The 22393-nt window shown below is 35.8% G+C and overlaps 1 protein-coding gene and 1 long non-coding RNA gene across 2 annotated transcripts in view; both read right to left on the bottom strand.

The window, feature by feature from the left end:
- The window catches only part of LOC102131594 (uncharacterized), a 60656-nt gene that overhangs the window by 25878 nt on the left and 12385 nt on the right, over nucleotides 1–22393 (bottom strand). The window contains exon 2 of the long non-coding RNA XR_006693990.3: nucleotides 18997–19065. This is a non-coding gene — a long non-coding RNA (uncharacterized lncRNA). The remainder of the gene's footprint in view (nucleotides 1–18996; nucleotides 19066–22393) is intronic.
- LOC102131841 (ribosomal protein uL30-like) lies at nucleotides 2262–3128 on the bottom strand. Its single transcript, XM_045378062.3, is given in 1 exon segment — nucleotides 2262–3128. A coding segment is annotated over 1 exon segment (741 nt). The 5' UTR covers nucleotides 3120–3128; the 3' UTR covers nucleotides 2262–2378.

The following is a 22393-nucleotide window of genomic DNA, read 5'->3' as shown; positions in this document are numbered from 1 at the left end:
TTAACTTTCAGTTAGTAGAAGGATCAATGGATGGAAAACAATGGCCTAGTCAGAAAAGTTTTGGAATTGGTTTACTAAAGACAGTGAGTTGAGAAAAGAAAAAGAGCCTGCCCAATTAGCTTATTGGAGAGTGGTTCTCAAACTTTAACATTAGAATCACCTGCAGGACTTTATAAAACTCAGATTTCTGGATTTCCCTACTACAGAGTTTCTGATTCAATAGACCTAATACATTTCTAGGTGATGTTTCATGATGCTGGTTACAGTTTATGAACCACTGTTGCATATCTATGAGAACTCTATACTCTAGTTTACTCCCAGTTGAGAAGGCAAGAGAAAATTTAATTCACACTGGAATGTGAATGATTGAAAACTCACAGAAACTGTTAGTTTTATTGAAATTAACCTACAAATATACATATAAAGAATATATGTATGTGCATGTTACTGTCATAATTCCACTATAAAAAATGAAGTTTGAGTTATTAAATTTAATTAAATTTAATTATTTAGTTATTTAAATTAATTAATAATTAATTAATAATTAATAATTAATTAATTAGTTAATTAATTAGTTAATTAAATTAATTAAATTAGTTAGTTAAATTTAGTTATTAAATTTAATGTACTCTAAATAACAAAATTTTAAGCCTGGTACCAAGATCAAAAAAATCTTCTCCCTGTGGAAGTGAATTTAAGAAAAAATTTGTCTACCATAACAATCTATTTCAGCTATTCATTGGTACCTGTTTTTTTCACTATATGGATTAATACTTTCACCTTAATTTTTAAAATTTATCTCCATACAAAAATCGGGACATTTTTGCCAGTCTTTGAAAATTTGTTTAAAATAAGTAGTCTGGGAAAACAATAAATATTAATTAAATGAATTAATAAAATAGCGGATGGTATGGTGAATCTAACTGGATGGAAGAGGAAACATGAAGAAACAAAACAGGAATTTCTAGAAAAGGGCAATAGTACATCCTGGGAAATTTGAGTCACTTGCTCATAATTCTATTGATGGAGCTATATGACTGATATATATATTCTATTCAGTTCCATCAAACAAGGTATATGGTATAGGGTTAGGCATGTAACAGAACATTCATTATTAATTATGGAAAATCCTTGTATCCAATTGAAGTAATTAATGAGTGGCAAACTATGACCCCTGGGCCGAATATGGCAACACTATGAATGCTATTAAGGTTAATTGGAACACAGCCATGACCATTATTATACGTTTTGTCTATGGCTATGTTCATTCTACAACCACAAGGTTTGGTAGTTGAAACAGAGATAATAATATGGCCTGCAAAGCTGAAAATACTTACTGTCACTTTACAGGCCCCACTGGTAAAGATTCTGGACAGCATAAACCAGGTATTTTGGATTCCTGTGTTTTTATCCATATCATAAAAAATCACTCTTATTCTAATGTTTAAATCAATCTAAAGTCCATTAAAGCCAGGAGAAAAAAAATAAATAAATAAAAACATTCTCATCTACCTTTGCATACAACTACATCTCAAAATCAAGTTGATACAACCTGTTAGGGCATATATTCTAGATGTTATGTATATATTACTTTCCTTTTTTTTTTTTTTTTTTTTGCAGAGACAAGTGGACATTTATTTGTTTGCCTTTCTTCCTATGTGTATTTCAAGTCTTTTTCAAAACAAGGCCTTAGGACTCTCCAGATTCAATTATGTCCTTGGGCTTGGTCAACTGCTGCAGGAGACTTAGGGAGCCTTGTACAAATGCTAGAGTGACTCATTTACCAACATTAAACCGTAAGATAGATGCAACAAAGCAGGACTGCTTCCTCCACAGAATGTACTGATTTCAGACGATGCAGCACCCAATGTAGAAAACACTGGAATATTTCCTTGGAACTTGACTGTGATGAGAGGCACTTGCCATGAACATAAACTACTGTCTTTTCTTTTCTTTGAGACGGAGTTTCGCTTGTTGCCCAGGCTGGAGTGCAATGGCGTGATCTCGGCTCACCACAACCTCCGCTTGGCAGTTCTCCTGCCTCAGCCTCCCAAGTAGCTGGGATTACAGGCATATGCCACCATGCCCAGCTAATTTTTGTATTTTTAGTGGAGACAGCATTTCTCCATGTTGGTCCGGCTGGTCTCAAACCCCCAACCTCAGGTGATCCACCCGCCTCAGCCTCTCAAAGTGTTGGGATTATAGGCGTGAGCCATCACGCTCGGCCAGCTACTGTCTTTTCTTTGACCCAACCTTTCCAGTTTTTGAAGATAAAGCGGGAAATAATCTTCTCTGAAGATACTTGATAAAAATTTCCAAAAATTAAACACATGCTTCCACTTCATTGATAAAAATTTACCACAGTTTGACACTTGGGTCTAGTTCAGCTGACAGATGAGCTGATTGATGCCTTCACCCCGATAGCCAGGTGTGCCTATCTCCTTGAGGAAGCCCACTCTATTTTTGGTAGCATGATGGGTCACTGAGAGGTGGAAAGGGCATAAGAACCATGAGATCTCCTGGAAATGCTTCCCTGGGAAGGCAATTTCAAGAATGAGGTCTTCCAAGCAAATGACACCAAACTTCCCCAGGTGCTCCTCAATCGCTGTGTTATCTGACAGAGGGATTGTCTTATTCTTGACCTTGGCTTGTCCACGTTTCAAAATGAGTTCTTGGACAGATTTCAGATTTGGAAATCCCCAAGTCACATAAGGTTCCACTATACGCAGCATTTTTAGGTTCTGGGGGGTGACTTTTACAAAGACACCACTAAAAATTTTCTTTAGGTGAAGTCTTGCAATGGTTCTTTGCACCAGTAAACTCACACCATCAATCCTTTCGATGCGTACAACAAAGGCCAAGGAATGTTTATCTGGCAATTTCAAGGCATTAGGTTTCACTTATAGTCATCTGAGACGCACCTTGTCACGTTTCTGCCGCCAGGAATCATGTAGGAATGATTCCAGTCGCTTAAACCTGAGCCCTTTTCCTTTCCTCTGCTCCTTCTTTGCCAAAAGTGCCTGCTTTGCCTGGGTGACTTTGAGGGCTTGATAAGCCTTCCTCTTTTTCAGCAGATTTTCTGGAACCAAAGGGATTTTTCTTTGCTCTTGCTCCGTCATCTTTCTAGTGGTCAACATATTACAATTTCTTATACAATTTCTTATAACATTGAAATTGTTTCATATTACAATTTCTATTACAATTTCTTATAACCCACTAATAAAGGAGAGATTTATTATTTAGATATAGCAATGAAACTTTTTATTTTCTCATTTGTTTAACTCAGTCTCTTCCTCATTGAGTATAGGAAATTATAGCATGGAGGAAAAAGGAATACATATTCATTGAATGCCTATTATGAACTGGGCACTGTAGTAACTAATTTATAAACACAATCTAACTTATAATCATTCAAGGAAATTTCTGTCTCTGAGTACTTAAGAGAGGTTGAGATGTAAGAATTTAACCAGAACTGTGAGACACAAAGCCTACATTTTATCCACTAAATCTGTTAATATGTTTTATATTAAGTGACTTAATTGAAGATGTGCCATGAAAGGATTCCTGCAGATTCCTGTTTTTATTTACTAGGATATCAAGGATTGGGATCTGTCTATAATACATGATCAAGATTAGCACTAAATACAATGGATATGCAACCTGATAAAAGCAATTTGAAACATTATAGGAAGGCCCTGTGATCCAAAAGTAAGTCAACTACCCATTTGTTTATTCAATCATAAATATAGTTACTGAGCACTTATTCTGAGCCAGACAGTGTGCTATATGCTGAGAATCAAATGATGAACTTAATAGACATCATCCCTGCCCTCACAGAATTTTTGTGTTAAAGGTCTGAGAGTCCCTGTAAAGGCCTGTGAGTGTCTTTTATAGTTGTGTCGTTTTATAAGTTGTAAAGTCCTTTCAAAAGGCTTTATTTAATGCTTATCTCATCTGTGTAAAATAGGCCAGGTGACTTCAACCATCTAATAATATATTGAGCCTCGCATGTAACAGATTTACGTAGCCTATTCACAGCTTGTGTGTGAATGTATTGGGATAAAAACCTAAGTCTATGACTCCAAAGGGAATTCTTCTTTCACTGTAACACCACAAATTCTTTTGTAAATGAAAATAATTCTACAGTCCCCAAGAAACAATGTATTAGATATTACTTAAAGTTGTTTTCATTGGTAAATTTTGGCACCCAAGTGAACCTCTGTTTTAATTCAAATCTAAATAACAGAATGCTAGGACTAGAAAGGATCCTAGAGATTATTTCGGTCTAAATTATTCATTTTACAAATGAAGAAACTGAGATCCAGGGAAATTATGTGAATTACAGCCAGTCAGTGAAAGAACCATTGAGCCTCCTGATTGTGTTCAGCCCCCTTTTCAGTGTCCTGTGAGGACTTTTCATAGCATTAGTATTCCTGCTATTATGTCTTCCCTTTACTGTGTTTAATGGGGTTGTATGATCAGCTTTTATATTCTAATAATCCAGATCCATTTGCCTGGATGAAAAATTTTGTTCTCATCTTTTCTTTTATTCATCAAAATGCCAAAGAAAGCACATACTGAAGTATTATATATCCTAAAATGTTATTGCTCACATTTATGTTCTCTTGTTCCAAGAGGGAAACAACACTATTAAATTATAACAAATCTGTTTGTAATGTATTCTGCAGCTTTACGATGGCTTGTAATGTGAGCTTGATGATAGGCATCTCCAAATAAACTCACATCATTTCCTCTGCTTTCTGTGTGTTTGGACAGTTGGTCAGTGCCTTCACTCATCTGTAAATACTATGTGGCCTGTGTTATAGAGCATGATTTGTTTCAAAATCTACAAGGACACAAATCAATAACATTGCCCACCATTTTTTAATGTGAGCTTTAAAAAGTACTGAAGTATGTTGTATGGATTTGCTTTATTAGTACCATAATTTGATATGTGTGTATTCTACATTTATATACACATAAGTTGTCATTCCCCTTTTCTCATATTCTCAAATATTTCAAAAATATTACCACTTTCATTCATTTTTATACTAAACAAAATCTTTATAGTAGAAAAATCTTAACCCTAATTTCACTATGTTGACAAAAATAAATAGCTGGAGACATCTTCAAGGAATATATTCAGAATCAGATGTTATGGATTCAAATCCCAGCTTCATTAGTTACAATTAATTCACTTTCAGTAAATAAACTATCCTTTCTTTGCCTTAGTTCCATCATCTAAAATAATAGGGCTAGTAATAATCATTGCTTCTTAGGATAGTTGTGAAGATTAAATGAGATGACCCATTACTATTCTTGGCTCTAACCCTAATTTGCAGCAAGTATTCAGTATGCATTAACTATAATAATGATGGTGATGTCAGTGATTATGCTGATGGTGAGGATTATAATTGTATTGCTCTGTTTCCAAATGTCCAAGTCAACGACAAAATACCCAGAATAGGTTTCATAGTGCTTATTGAATGTCCAGCAAAGAACTTAGGTAGATTTTCAATGACTACCAAAGGTCATCTATTATGAATCCATCATGTTAGTCAAGACTAACATTACCAGTTGAGGACCTGAAGAAGCAAAACTTAATACAGTGTATTTGGGAAAGTTACCATAGGTGTGGATTTGTTAGTATAGAATGTTAGCCATGTACAAAATTATACATCCCTGTTTTGACAGGCAAGCCAAGTGGGAGTATACCAAAGAGAACTCCTGAATCATGGGAGGAAGAATATCGAATGGAGTCCAGGGAGAAAGGTGGGAGATGGAGATGGGAAGCTAAAATAATACTTTATACTGCAAGTAAAGTATGTACTTTACAAAGCAAGTAAGGTATGGGCACTGGAGGTGACTATGAAATAGAGCAGCAGTTAAATAATCACAGGAGATTAGAGTGAAAAACAGAAAATAGGAAAAGGAGGATAGAGTGATCTGGCTCAGTACTGGAAGCACTGCACTTGAGGGAGTACCCTGCTTGCATTTTAAAGGGTCCAAAGTAGGAATAACATAAGATGGGCAGGGTAGGAATTGTTGGCTGAGGTCTGTATAAATTAACTGTTTACCTACAAGTGTAGAATTAGTTAGTTGTTCATCTGGCTTTAAAATCCATATCAACTCACTTGCAATCTTAAGTTTGTTCACTAATTCACACAGAAATGCTGAACCAAACTAAGTTACTAAAGAACAGAAAGTACTTTCATAAAGATATATTATTTTATTAACATAACTCCTATAGGTCTGAAGATTTTACACTCTTTCAGCAAATTATACCAATTTAATTTAAAAATAATCGTGACATAGGAATTTCAACACTTAATTTTAGGAGATATTAAATGTATTGGTTGTTAGTCTTTAGAAGTATTAACATAGTTTGGATGTTTATGTCTGCCCAAATCTCATGTTGAAATGTGATCCCAGTGTTGGAGGTGAGTCTTGTTGGGAGGTGTTTGGATCATGGGGGCGGATCCCTCATGAACGGCTTGGGCCATCCCCTTGGTGATAAGTGGACTCTCGCTCTGATTTCATATGAGATCTGGTCATTTAAAAGTGTGTGGCACCTTACCCCACACACACACTCTCTCTCTCTCGCTTCTACTCCTGCTGTGTGAAATGACTGCTGTCGCTTCACCTGTCCTGATTAAATGCTTCTTGAGGCCTCCCCAGAAGCAGATGTTGGCACTATGTCGCCTGTAGAACTCTGAACCAATTACAAATATTTTCTTATAAATTACTAAGTCTCAAGTATTTCTTTAGAGCAATGCAAGAACTGCCTAACCCAGAAAATCAGTACCAAGGAGTAGGAAATTGTTATAAAGATGCCTGAAAATGTGGAAGCAACTTTGGAACTAGATAACCGGCAGAGAGGTTAGAAAAGTTTGAAGGACTCAGAAGAAGACAGGAAGATGAGGGAATATTTGGAACTCATTAGAGACCAGTTAAATGGTTGTAAGCAAAATGCTGATAGTAATGTGGACAAGGAATTGCAGGCCAAGGAGGTTTCAGATGGAAATGAGGAACTTATTGGGAAATGGAGCAGAGGTCACACGTGTTATGCCTTAGCAAAAAACTTGGCTGCATTCTGTTTATGCCCTAGAAATCCGTGGAAGTTTGAACTTCAAAATGATGATTTAGGGTATCTACTGGAATAAATTTCTAAGCAGCAAAGCATTCAAGATGTGACCAGGCTGCTTCTAACAGCCTACATTCAGATGCAGGAGGAAATAAAGGACCTAGTGTTGGAACTTGTGTTTAAAAAGGAAGCAGAGCCTAAAAGTTTGGAAAATTTGCAGTCTGGCCATATGCCAGAGAAAGAAAAAGCTTTTTGCAGGGAAGAGTTCAAGGAGGTTTGCTAGAAAAATCTGCCTAACTAAAAGGGTGCCAAGTGCTGACAGCTAAGACATTGGGGAAAAGGCCTTGAAGGCATTTCAGAGATCTCCCAGGAAACCTCTTTCATCACAGGCCCAGAGGCCTAGGAGGGAAGAATGGTTTTGTGGGCCAGGTACAGTGCCTCTGCCTCCAATGCTCTGCACAGCTTCAGGACACTGCTCCTTGATTCCTGTCCACTCTTGCTCCAGCCTTGGCTCAAAGGAACCCTGATATAGCTCAGGCTGCAGCTTCATAGAGTGTAAGCTGAAGCTTTGGTGATATCCACATGGTGTTAAGCCTGCGAGTACACAGAACACAAGAGCAAAAGAGGCTTGGAATTCTCTACCTAGATTTCAGAGGATGTATGAGAAAGCCTGGGTTTCTAAGCAAAAGCCTGATGCCAGGTCAGAGCCCTCACAGAGGACATACACTAGATCAGTGCCAAGGTGAAATGTGGGTTTAGATTCCCCACATGGAGTTCTACCAGCGCACTGCCTGGTGAAACTGTGGTAAAGGAAACACTCAACAACCTGTGAGAGTAGCCATAGGAGCTGCACTCTGTAAAGCCACAGAGGCAGAGCTGCCCAAAGTCTTGGAAGACTGCCACTTGTACCAGTGTGCCCTGGATGTGGGACATGGAATTAGATAATTTTGGAGCTTTAAGATTTAATTACCTCCCTACTAGGTTTCAAACTTGCATGGGGCCTGTAGCGCCTTTCCTTTAGCCAGTTTCTTCTTTTTGGGAGGAAATGTTTACCCAATTCCTATACCTCCATTGCATCTTGGAACTAAATAACTGGTTTTTAATTTTGCAGACTCATTGATGGAAGACTCAGACTCAGATGAGACTTTTGAATTAATGCAGAAATGAGTTAAGACTTTGAGGGACTCTTGGAAAGGCATATTGTATTTTCTAATGTGAGAAGGACATGAGATTTGGGAGGGGCCAGGGTGGAATCATATAGTTTGGATATTTGCCTCCACCAAAATCTTGTTTTGAATTGTAATCCCCGATGATGGAGGTAGGGCCTGGTAGGAGGTGTTTGGATCATGGAGGTGGATTCCTCATGGCTCGGTGCTGTCTTTATAATAGTGAGTTCTTGCAAGATCTGGTCATTTGAAAGTGTGTGGCTCCTCCTTACCCTACTCCCTCTTTTTCTTGCTCCTGTTCTAGCCATGTGATATGCCTTCTCCCCCTTTATCTTTTGCCATGATTGCAAGCTGCCTGAGGCCTCCCCAGAAGCCAAGTAGATGTAAGCATCATGCCTCCTCGAAAAGCCTACAGAACTATGAGCCAATAAAATTCCCAGTCTCAGGTGTTTCATTATAGCAATGCAAGAATGGACTAACTCAAGTACACACATAATTGAATACCTTTTTTTCAACTTCTGTGCTTTTAACTTTCTAAGTCAACAGTAGCAATTTTGAAACCTCATTTGTCTATAAATATATTCAATAGTAATATTAATATCCACTGCATAACGCATTGTAAGTCAGATCACATTAAACTTCCACTCATGGTCCTGTAGTAGTTTCATAGTTCTGAGTAAAAGCCAGTGTCCTCGGGGGGATTGCAGTCTCCTCCATAAGTTGATCCTTATTCTCTCTGACTTCATATTTACCACTCTTGTTTTGCTTATGCTGTTCCAATCCCTCCGGACTGTTCCTTCTCTTGGGCCTTGTACATACTCCTTCCCCTGATTTCCATGTTCTTCCTGCCCCCAAATATCCGCATGGAAGACTCTCACTCCTGTTGGTCTTTACTCAGAAGTCACCTTCTCAGAGAAGCATTTGCTGGACCCTCAAACACTTCGATGCACCATCCCAAACACTTCATATTTTTTTCTTTTGACTTTATTTTTTTATATACCTAGCTATATCTAAAATGTAAAGTGTTTTACTTATGTATTTTATTGATTATGTGTTTACTCCAACCAGAATATTCATTCTGTGAGTCCATGCTTTTTTCTTCTGTTCTTTTCAGTGCTAGATTCTGCTGAATAACCAAAACGCTGCTGAAATTTTAAAAGTAAATTCAAGAATATATAAGTAGGGAACACATTTTAGTCCCTTTAAAATTAAATTTAAAATTACATGTCATCCCTGCAAGAGGGGCAACACAAAACAAATAAATTTCAAACTATATAAAATAGAATACAGAAAAACACTCTGTCTTTAAATTCCTTAACACTAGACTTTTAAACTTACTCTACTTAATTTTCATCAGTGTTAGTACAAACATTTCGCTCCTACAAAATGCTATGTTTAGTGTCTTCCAGAAGGACTTTTAAAATTTTAACATCCCTATTCTCTTTGTCCATTCAGGCTGCTAAAAGAAAAATACCATATACTGGATGGCTTTTAAACAATAGAGATTTATTTCTCACAGTACTGGAGCCTGGGAAGTCCAAGATCAAGGTGCCAGGAGATTCATGTCTAGTGAGGGCATGCTTCCTGGTACACAGATGGCCTTCTTTTCTCTCTGTGTCCTCCCATGGTGGGCTAAATAAGGAACCTCTTTGGGGTTTCTTACAAGGGCACTAATATTATTCATTAGGGCTCCACCCTCATGACCTAATTGCCTCCCACAAGATCCTGTCTCTCAATACCATCAACTTGGGGGTCAGAATTCAACATATAATTTTGGAGTAGAGGAAGATTCAGACCATACACATATCATCATTTTCACTTTGTGAAAGTTCACACTCCCTTCTCTTCTCTATTTCAAAACCTACCTCTTTTTATAATATGTAGATCCAGCCCAAATTCCTTCTTTCTTTACACTTTTAGTATATGTGCTGCTAAAGCAAGCACCAAATTTTGTTTGTTTGTTTGTTTCTAAGAACATTGTTTTCTGTCCCCCAGCTTCTGAACCAGTTAGTGGGTAACTCACTTTGTAATCCTACTTTATTCATCTGAGATGAGACATTTGTTTCTGGACCAGTTAGTGCATAAAGTACTCACTTTGTAATCCTATTTTATTCATCGAAAATGAGACATTTCTTGGAGCATTGTCTTGTTCTGAAGTAACATTTTGTTCATATTTTAAATCACTATTATTTATCCTTTGATATAGTTGTTAGTCTATTGAAGTCTTATTGATGCTTTACAGTTGTTTGAAACCTTCTTCATGCCTAACATAGTGTCTAATACGTGGTAAATGCTTAGGAAGTATCTGTTGATGGATTTATTCCCACTGTAGTTGTAGCAATGCAGTGCCTTTGGCTTACAAGAATATTTAAATACAATAGGATGAGTGAATTGTTGGAAAGTCTGACTGTAGTAATCAGAAGTTATAGCCTCTGCCAAGAAACATGTCACTGAAAAATAAATATCCAGTTTGCCCTTAATCCCATTAGTGTTTATAAAGGACAGAGTGGGATTCTTCTTACAGCAACAAAGAATGTGAAATCAGAAGCTTTACTGTTAAGTCAAAAAGGTAAACTTTTATTCTTTCCCAATTTACATAGGGAAACTAAACCTAATTCTAATGCTTTGTGAATAGAAAGAGCAGGCCAAATTATTAGGCAGAGTACTCGTTTTCTTATGTATCAGCCTTTAAAAAGGACATTCTATCCCAGAGTCAGGAAGGAACGGAATCCTTCAAAAAAGCAAATGAAACAAGCTCACAAATAATACTATGCACAGCTGGGTACTCACTCTCCTGAGCTGTTTGTCTCAATTTTATATCTTGCTTGTCATTTTGAAAGGCATTTTTCCTCTTAAAATCTTATCTGTTTCTGAAGACAGTAAGCTATATCCTAATATGGCAACAATTGCTGTAAATTTTTGTAATTTATTGAAATCATACTATTGTGTCTATTGTTCCTACTTCATTTTCAAAAATAAATTGCTTGAAGTGTGGGGTTAGTACATAAATATTCCACTGCAAATTAAATGGTTGTCAAAAATATTTTTGGGAAATTGCAATGAAGAATAAACCAAAACACTGCATGATTTATCATTGAACCTGCTCAAATCTCTAGCAGTACACTGAAAGTAAGAGAGGAGGAGCCCTTTCCCAAGCAACCTTCTCTGTGTATGTGCATGTTTGTGTGTGTGTGTGTGTATGTGTGTGTGTGTGTGTGTGTCTCCAATCTACACTGCAGGTCAGTTTGGGGAAAAAGTGTTAGGGTTGGAATTAATGAATGTTTGAAAACAAAGTCATTTAATCTGAAGGAGAAAAAAAAATGTCATGGTTGTGAATGTGCTCTCGAGCATAAGAAAAAAGAATTACTATTGACCTTGTTAGTTTAATTAAGTGATTCCCAATTAGGATACTAACAGAATGTTGGCAGTTAATGACATACACAGTAATATGGGCTCAAAGTATATGCTATAATTCCTGATGATGATGATGATGATGATGATACTTTATTAGTATCTACTCTTAAGCAATGGATCAAAGGACAGAACATTCTATAATGTATATATTTTATATTGCACAGAAGAGAAAGCAGCATCAGCTTATGGCACGTATCCTTTGCAGGAGGCCATATGTCCACTCAGGAAAGAAAGTGATAAATGGAGAAGCAGAAAGATAGAAAGTGAAAGTAACCTATCTTTTATTAAAAATTTATAGCAGGGGGCCAGGCACGATGGCTCATCCCTGTCATCTTAGGATTTGGGTAGGGCAAGACTGGAGCGTTGCTTGAAGTCAGGAGTTCAATACCAGCCTGAGCAACATAGTGAGACACCCGTCTTTACAAAAATAAAATAAAATAAAAATTAGCCTGATGTAGCGGTGCACACCTGTGGTCCCAACTACTCAGGAGGCTGAAGTAAGAGGATCACTTGACTCCAAGAGATCATGGCTGCTGTACACCATGATTCCACCATTGCACTCCAGCCTGGGCAACAGACACTTTATGTCTTTAAAAAAAAAAAAAAGCCTCAGCATTAATGAAAATACATTGAGTCTTTATGAATTAAATATCTTATATATATATATATTTATTGCTTGGGTCAGTACACATTTATTGTGTGTCTATTTGATTAGCCTATGGGACAATAGAAATAAACTGTGCTTGCTATTGTTTCTTTTTTGTTGTTGCTTCCATCCCAACTCAGACGCAGATGAACAGTTTCCTAGAACAGAGATATCCAAAGAGTAAGCCAGACATATCCAAATATGATCAGCACCACAATAAATTCTAGAGAACTGTTGACAACCTCTTCTCTAAGGATACTGGGTTTACATTGGCCATTGAGTAAGTTCCTCATTGTTTCCTGAAGGTAACTCATTTTCATGCATGTGTGCACGCAATACACTGTCTATGTGGTGTGGTCCAGACACCCGAAGAAAACCTGTGCCTAGAGATCTTCCTCAAAGGTGGGTTTTTTCAGTGCCCTGTGGCAGTATATGTGTTTGCTGCAAAGCATTGCACTTTCTTCTAGACACTTGTAACTAGAACCTAGATATGTTCCAGAAGGGTTATGAGATTTAGACCAAACTGTTATATCTGCATTCCCCCAGGTATCCTCAAATAGTCCTCTCTAAAACAGACTGGAATTTCTGGTGGAGAGGGAGGTATTTTATTTTCACTAGAATAACTTTACCTTGCCTTTGATGATTACAAGTTTACTACTTAATGAAGAAGGAAAATTGCTTCATAAAACCCTAGAAATTCAGACGTGCCCCTCTCATCAAGATATACCAAAGAATGGGGAGTAAGGGCAAGACCCAGAGCTGAGAGCCCTCCCTGAAAGCAGGGACAGGGCACCATGGATGGCCAGAAGCAAGACAGGAACCCTGAGTCCGCGGAGCATAGAGAATTGGCAAAGAAGCAGAGAACATTGGTGCAGAGGAGCTAGAGAGACAGATTAATAACCTAGCCATAGCCTACCATAATCTGCCACCTATTTTCGCTCACCCAAATTTCGCCATTTGCCAACACCTGATCTAAACAAGATCCAGATACTTACATGGTATTAATCTGATATCCACTGTAGTGATACTGACTGCCTTTAGTAATATGTGTTACCACAAGTATGCACACCACATATTATGGCCTAATTATGTCATGTTATGCTTACACTAGTGTCTACTTCTCAGCCTTAAGCATCTTAAGGACAAAGACTATCTCTTTTTCTTTACTACTAGGTTGGTATAAAAGTAATTGCAGTCTTGCCATTACTTTCAATCTTGTACCTTGAGAGAAATACATAGAAATCTTATCTAAATGAATGAATAAATAAATAAATAAAGCAATTAATTAAGGCATGCACAAGCTTATTTTAATTCACCAAATGTGGAAGTCTTTCTTGGCCTTGCTATTGAAAAATAAATATTCTTTCTAACAAATCTATGCAGGGAAGGTGATATATAGAGATATGTAGATAATAACCATGTAGAAGATATAAAAATGTATTTCTCTCTTCCACAGACATGGTAGACATCGTTAAACATACATAATATGTTTTTTCTTAGAGCCTAGCTATGGTATAGCCACTCTTCTCAACTTACCAATACACTTGCTTCTGATAGTTAATCCAGTTTGAATAAACAATTTCCACTTTCACTTTAGAGAATTCTTCATAAAACATATAATGTAACAGGGGAAATCACTATGTAACTGGAAAGTGATATTTTATGCACATGAAGGAATTAGAACATAGGAAAGGGTTAACTTGTAATTATCTAGCCCTTCTATTGTGTAATTCTTCCTTTATTTTTAGTGCTACACATGGACAACTTGATGGAAATCATGATCACCATATACAAGTTGTCCAAGATGTGTCACTTCTTCTACTTTCATAATATTTTTGGAACCTGTTACCTTTCTTCGCTCTCAACGTTATTTTCTTAATTCTAGCTCTAATAATATCTCTTCTGAATTACTTAAATTATCTTCCATATTTTTGTCTCCAATCTCTTCCCTTAACTTATCTTCTATACAGTTTCCAGAATGATCTTTCTAAAATTTAAACCTAATTAAATTACTCATTCTTCATTCTTGTAAAATAATATTTAAATTATTTCCTGTAGAATACGAGTCCCTGAAAAAGGAGGCTGATTTTTATTATTATTATTATTCATTTTATTTTGTTTTTTAGACAGAGTCTTGCTCTGTTGCAGGCTGTAGTGCAGTGGCACAATCTCGGCTCACTGCAACCTCCACCTCCCAGGTTCAAGCAATTCTCCTGCCTCAGCCTCCCGAGTAGCTGGGACTACAGGCACATGCTACCACACCCAGCTAATTTTTGTACTTTTTACTAGAGATGGGGTTTCACCATGTTGGCCAGGATGGTCTCGATCTCTTGACCTCATGATTCGCCCACCTCAGCCTCCCAAAGTGCTGGGATTAGAGGCATGAGCCACCATGCCCAGCTAGAGGCTGTTATTTTAGAAGTCTATTATCAATTCTCTATTGACTTCCAATATAATTTTAAGGCAATATTTAACTACTGTCTTTTTCCTTGTTACTTTTGTAAGTGCCACTGATTCTATCTAAAATACTCTTTCTCTTTCTTCATTATATCGTTGGCTCATTTATGTGTTTCAGATCCCTGAGGAATCTAAAGAGTTCTATTAGCAGCTGGAATAGACAGGTGAGGAAAGGATTTATCGGTAGTACCCATACATGGCCTCACCAAATTGCACTTCAACTAACCAACTAAACTTTTGATCTGTTTTACATATTGGGGTTCTTTGTAGGGAGTTCATTTGAAAAAAAGAGTTTTCTATACTTAAAAAAATTCAACACCACTGAGCTTCTCTGACATCTGTTAGATTTCTGATTATCTTGGATAGTCCACTAGCATAATGAAATCTAGGGCACTTAAACTATTTTTGGAGATTTGTTTCAACTCATATATTGGTGAACTTGGAAAACTCAGGAAGAAGGATACATCAATAATTATAATGTCCTATTTAAGCATGTTTTCTAAACCATGATTGGGCAGCATTTCTGTAATCATTTCCATTATGTTCGTACATTTGGTAAGTGAATTCTGAACCTCTAGGGGTTCTATGGAAATTCAATGAGGCACATAAAATGGGATAGAAATTTTTAATTTTGAAACATTTCTCTGGGAAGGGGGTCCATGAGTTTATTACAGTCTCAAAATATCTAGGATAACAAAAAAGTTTAAGTATTGACCCTGTTCAAGGAAAAATAAAAGGCAAATTAGTAAGAGGAAATTTATCTACCTTTAAAAATACAAATTCAATATGATAAAAGGCAAGAAAATTACCACAGTAAAACACTTGAATGCCATTTAATTGTCCCCCAACAATTTACAGGTTCTTTCACGCCATTCTATTCAGTCTTGTTTCATATAAAAAAGGAATTATAAACATGAACATATGGTCTATTCTTGTATAAGTTAATTAAAGATATGGACAAGACTTACTTTGTGAAGCAGTACCTTAGAGGTCAGAGCAAAAAACTTTCTTGATCACTAGCAGGAGGAGATGAGAAAGTATCTGGACAATTATACTGAGTAAGAGATGCATTGTCTGATATCCCCCAAAATGGATAGATTTCCTATATATTGATTGCAGATACTTTACATGTATCAGTAAATATGGAGTTATTTTTAACAAAGACACAGAATTGTTAGTTTCATTTGAATGATATAAAAAGTTGATTTTTATTATGGAAAAGACATCTAAAGCTTTGATTCATCACAAATAGTCTGTTGTGGAAGAGTCTACTCTCCATAAAGGGCTAACTCTGTGTGCAATACATTTCTGCCCCCTCTCCCAACTGACTATTATCTATAGCCCATAACTTATGAAACCGTTGGTGAACCCCAGTTTTCAAAGGGTCCATTATGTTTCCCTTCCAAGGAAATCGGAGTTTTGAAACCTTAAGAATCAATCAATCAACTAATGGTAAGCTCTAAAAATAAAAAGTCACGTTAAGTTTGTGTGTGACTAAGCTCCACGGCAAACCAAATGCATGAGCAAGTTCCAGAAAGCCCAGAGACTATGAGAAAGCACATGAGAAAATGACCAGAAATGCAAAATACGCTTCAATAAGAGACTAAGGAAATAAGCTTTGTTCCTACTCTCAATTTCTGTATGCCTTGTCATACCTGATTGTTCACAGGATTACCTCCTGAAATCTTTAATTAAGCAACTTTGTACTTGAGTCTTTTTGAATGCGTTCAGTTCCTTGCAACCTGTTATGATCTGAATGTTTGTATGCCTCCAAATTAACGTGGAAACCCTAACCTCTAAAGTGGTGGTGTTAGGAAAGTGGGTTTCTTGAGAAGTTATGAAGGCAGAGCCCTCATGAATGGGATTAGTGCCCTTGTAAAAAAGACCCCAGAGGGACCCTTCCCTTTCCTCTTCCACATATGAATATGCAGCCAGAAAGCACCACTTATAAGGAATGGGTCACTAGTCACCCAATCTGTCCACTCATGGTTTAGAATTTCCCAGCCTCAAGGACTGTGAGAAATAAATTTCTCTTGTTTATGAGATACATTGTCTGTGATATTTTGGTATAGCATCCTGAGTGGACTGTGATACAGCTGAAGACATCAAGATAATTCATGCTTCTTTCCAGCCTTAAGCACTTAATTTGTATGTTGTGAAAAAATACATATAATATATGTGTATATTATATGTAATATATGTGTATATATGTACGTATATATAATCTAGAGAATCAAGTTACAAGGAACCATTGTGTGATAGCTTGGAAAGGAGAACATGTATGTACCTTTGATTTCAAATACAAATATACATATACAGATATACACATACATACTGTATGTATGCGTAAACACAAACACATGCATGCATACACATAAATGATATACAAATACAACTTATGTATCAGATATGGTGGTCCTGAGAATACTTCCTACCCCTATGGACCAAAAGAATCCTAAATAATGATACCGCAAACACTACTAAAATTACTACTACTATTGCTACTACCCACAATACTCCTGCTAATAAAACACAAAATCATCTCATCTCACAACATTCTGCAATATTTAAGTGCTTTCACATCCAGCTCCTCATCTGGGTCCCTTGAAAAGCCAGTGAGGTTAGTATAGATGACATGTGTATTTCCTTTAGACTAGTGAAGAGACTAAGGGTAGTAAAATCAAATATTCTGACTTCATCTCACCTTTTCATTACATCACAGAAATATTTCCATCCAACTTTTCAGCTGAAGTTAACTCTAAATTGAAAAATACTAAAATCCTTTGAAAATTCAGTCTTTGATGTGAAGAGACTCAGATAAGAAGATATAGATGGAATAACCAAAATCCATCTCATTCTTAGAAGTTTCAAAACCCAATCCCTACTGCAATGAGGAAGGATGGTAAAGTATTTTTTAAAAGGTATCTATTATCTATTTCAGCAGTGATTATCTACTACACACCAGCTGTATGTTCATTATTGTGCTAAGAACTGAAGGTAATGCAAGGAATGATAAGCCTGCTTTTGAGAGATTTTCTATAAGTGAATAACAACTAAAAGGCATATCTAAGCTTAGGTTTTAGAGGAACGTGGATAGGAGAGAAATTGATATGGGCATAAAGAGCCAATAAAGGATGTAACAAAGGTGCAAATGGAATATAACATAAAATACACTATGAGATACATTTAGACAGAAATGATTTTATTCTCTAAACATTACTGATTATTGACTAATTTTGAATACTTATATCTTAGAAACATGAATCTAATGATTGAATAGAGTATGACTGGGAGAGAAAGATTAGTAAATGCACAATTAATTAGAAGATAATTATCAAAAATAATTGAAGGAAACATTCTAAGCCTGTATTGGAAAACAATGTCAGTGAATACATAAATAGGGAAAAGCACTAAAATCATAGAATTTTTTAGTTAATCACACTTAACAGTACATGATATACTAGTTCAATAATTTTATAGACAGGAATGGTATCCAATATCACATAGTATGACAGAATTTTGACATAAATTTTTGGAGACTGTGCCACCCATTTCCCAAATTTTAGAAATGTAAAAAATGAGGCCACAAATTATAAAGCTATTTGCACAATAAAGCAGAGTTTTCCAGCTATTTTGGGACCAGAACCCAGCTATAGTGCCTTCTCTTATGTTTATACTTCTTGTTAAAATTTATGTTGTTCTACATGCATCAGGTTTATTACAGTATATCAAAAGATAAGTTTGGAAGGCATTGTGTTATGCAAAACTCAAATAGCATTATTATATCTTTCTCTGAATCATCTGCTGAATGATTCCATCTATCCAATCATTATTATAATAGAGACTCTACTACCAGACAACTATTGTGTTGTAATATATTTCTTCTCTTTTTCTAACATTTAGCTAATTAAGAAATCATTATTTCTAGAAAGATGCTCAGTGACATTTGAATATATTGGTTTCCTTGGCATTATAATTTGGAAAGCAAATAATAGGATCATTAAAAAATGAGTTCAACACTTAAAGGCACCTGCTTTCAAATTTAGGATTATAGAACTTTGGAATGTAGGAGGAAATAAATAGTGCTATACATATATATAAATAAATAGTGCTAAATAAATAGTGTTGCATATATATTCTGCATTATATATATATATGAAGCACTATTTACATATATATGTACAGATACACACATATAAATACACACACACATATACATATATACATACCTCTTTCACTCCAAATCAGTGGAAACTGAGGACTTCAGGGATATAGCTTAAGATACAGCATTACGGAGGCTATATGGAGATAAACACAAGGGGAATTTCAGTGCTCAATGAGATGAGATTAAGAAAGGTAATGTGATATTTTTCATCTTTCAATATATCGCAGAGTCATATGGAGTATTACAACTGCTGCCTGAGGCAACCTGTGAGATATATATCTCATCAGACTAAATCCATTCTATTGAGGTCACCATGTAAACAGTTAATGATGCAGAAACTCTGTAGGGATTCATTGAGCACATTTAGATGAGTTCTATAGAAGCGTACAATCAGCAGTGGGGGAATTATGTCAATGATATTTTAAAGGAAGCTGTAGACATTCAAGACTCCCTATATTCAATGAGATGTTCATAATTAATTTCCTTTTTTCTCAGGACATGTAATAGTGTGACTATAACTTTTTATTATATGCATTAAAAGTAAACTGAAAGGTCACACAACATATTAACTTCCCAGTCTGGTTGAATGGAAGAGATTTGGGTTGTCAACTTCTTTTAGATTGGCTAGGCAGTTTCAGGGAATTGGTTCCTGTTTAATTCTACCATAAACATATAATGAACAATCATTGGTGTTTTATTTCCAATATAATTGCCATGATTGTACTTTCAATGAATGTGTATTGTGTGCCTGCACCATTAAGGAGTAAAGGTTACCTCTATAAATAAATTTGGAGATCATGTTATTTACACATTATACTATGTTTATATTTAACACATTCTTGCACTTGGCATATGACACATGCACTTGGCATGTGTCATGCATTATGTACACTCTTCACAAATCTTAATTCAGCTTAATAAAATTTTCTTATTACACACTCTCAAATACCTCATCACCATTGTCACCAGAATACTTTTGTTCTCATGACACGCTTGTACTTTCTTTCCATTTACTTATTTACTTTTTGAGACAGGGTCTCTTGCTGTATTGCCAAGGCTGGAGTGCAGTGGCACAGTAATAGCTCACTGCATCCTTGAACTTTCAGGCTCAAGTGATCTCATTTCAGCCTCTCAAGTAGCTAGGACTACAGGTGCATGCCACCTTTCCTGGCTAATTTTTTTTTTTTTTTCATTTTTAACAGAGACAAGGTCTTGCTACATTGCCCAGGCTGGTCTTGAATTCCTAAACTCAAGCCATCCTTCTACATTGGCCTCCCAAAGTGCTGGGATTACAGGCATTTGTCACCACAACTGATTGCACTATTTTCCTTGAGGATTTCAAAGTAGCCCAATTATTTTTTTTTTCTCTCTCCATCTACTGCATGTTTCTCTTTCAATTCAAGAGACATGTTGATGATTCATCTGGTGAGCTGATATGAATATTTCTCAAATACCGCAGATTAGATGATGATCAACTATAATCTGTGAGCACATCCATAACTGGTTCCCATCCCAAGTGGAAATATTCACTTTTGAAATTTGAATTAGTAATATCCCCTTAAAATGACAGCTTTTTCAACTTTTACCTTTTCTCTGTTGTGTCTCATGTATGAAATCTGTAATTTACTCCTATTTGGCCTCTTTCAGTTAAATTTCTCCCTATTTTACTTGGTTGAACTACCTCATACTGGTTTCGTTTGCTCCCCACAACTACTGATTTTCCAAAAGTCACTAATCACATCTCAAGTTAAATATGTTATAATAGAATCTTAATTTTTGTTTTTGAGATGGAGTTTCAGTCTGTCGCCCAGGCTAGAGTGCAGTGGTGTGATCTCCACTCACTGCAACTTCCGCCTCCTGGGTTCAGACATCATTTTCTTTACTGTCACTGCGTTGTGTTTCTAAAATAAAAATTTTACATAGGAACTTGGATGTGTAAATTACATGATCTCAAATCAAACTACTACTGTGATTATCAGTACTATCCTACTACTTCTATCTTTCTACCACCATCCTCACTTATTTTGCTTTTAATATGTGTTAGTATCTATGCTAACAGTTTTGTTTCTGTTATGTCGTTTAATTCTCACAAGACTGTGAGGCTTATATTATAATATTAATTTTAAATAAGATAAAATGAGGCTTTAAAATGTTTAAATAACTTTCTCCAGTTCAGAAACGTAGTCATGACTAATGGAGGGTTTCAAACCCAGGTCCGGCTACATTATACCACCTTACGATGCCATTCAAAATTGAAAGGGTCCAATTGAAGCCATAAATGTCATCAATAGAAAAAAGTTACAGATAAATGCTGTTAACATTTATTAAGCCATTTCTTCACAGAGGTGAGGTTTATCTAACACTTGAATCAATTGTGTTAAAATCAAATGTCAGTTAAGGCAATTAAAAGTCCCATTTATTGAGACATATCTAATAAAACTCAGCAAGTAAAATATAGACATACAAAACAAATTCCTTACTTGACATTAGAATTTCTGCTGGGACAATTTTCTAATTAAAAACTCTTCTAGTTTACAGATTATTAGCAAATCTATATAAAGTGGTAGACAATGTAAAAGAATAAGGGATAGAAAAGCACTTAAACCTAATGATTCATCAATCAGACTGCCTAAATATTCTAAGCTATGTATCAATTATAATTTCGGAAGGTCAGAAAACACAGGAGGCTCAGACTCTATCTTTGAGAAGTCTATACCTTACTGGGTAGAACATGCACGCGCGCGCGCACACACACACACATACACACACACACACATACACAAACATATACCCCACAAATACCTTGAGAATATTTAAAAGTAATTTATAAGTTGTTTGCGTTATCAAGATGTTGAGAAGACTGGCAAAATGAAGACAAGCACCTATTTCTTCAAAATCATAGTTTTTCAAACTTTTTAAAGAACCTCAATGCCAAGGAGATTTTTAATACTTTTTTTCTTAACAGAACCTTCCTCTGTGAAATTTTTATACCAGAAATATGTTGTATGTTTGTGTTTATACTATGAGCATTTTGGAGGACCATAAACCATTGTAATATCTAAAAATTGGTTCACTCCCCATGTATAAATTTCACCCCCCGGAAGGTGGTGTCACTCATGTTGAAAATGCATGATTTAGCATTATGAAAATATGTGCTGGTATTTAATGTTAGTGTATTATCAAGCTCCATTTAGTAATCACATAATTCTATTTTATCATCAACCAGAAAATTACCACATTTTAAAATATTTTTGTGAATTTGAGTTTATTAATTCATATACTTAATGTCTGTCTTTTATGAAAATTGTTTGATATGGTAACAATGTGTACCAGTAAGTGCATATTAAATTAAATACTAAATGTTTAAATAGGTTAAAAGTATGAAACATACTCTTCACTGTCCTGGGAGTTGAGCTAAATTTCTAAAGTACTAAAAATTACCATTGACTCCTGTTGAGGAC

This window comes from Macaca fascicularis, chromosome 18, assembly GCF_037993035.2.
Source record: "Macaca fascicularis isolate 582-1 chromosome 18, T2T-MFA8v1.1".
Taxonomy (NCBI): Eukaryota; Metazoa; Chordata; class Mammalia; order Primates; family Cercopithecidae; genus Macaca; species Macaca fascicularis.
This window is presented reverse-complemented; position numbering and strand designations above follow the sequence as displayed.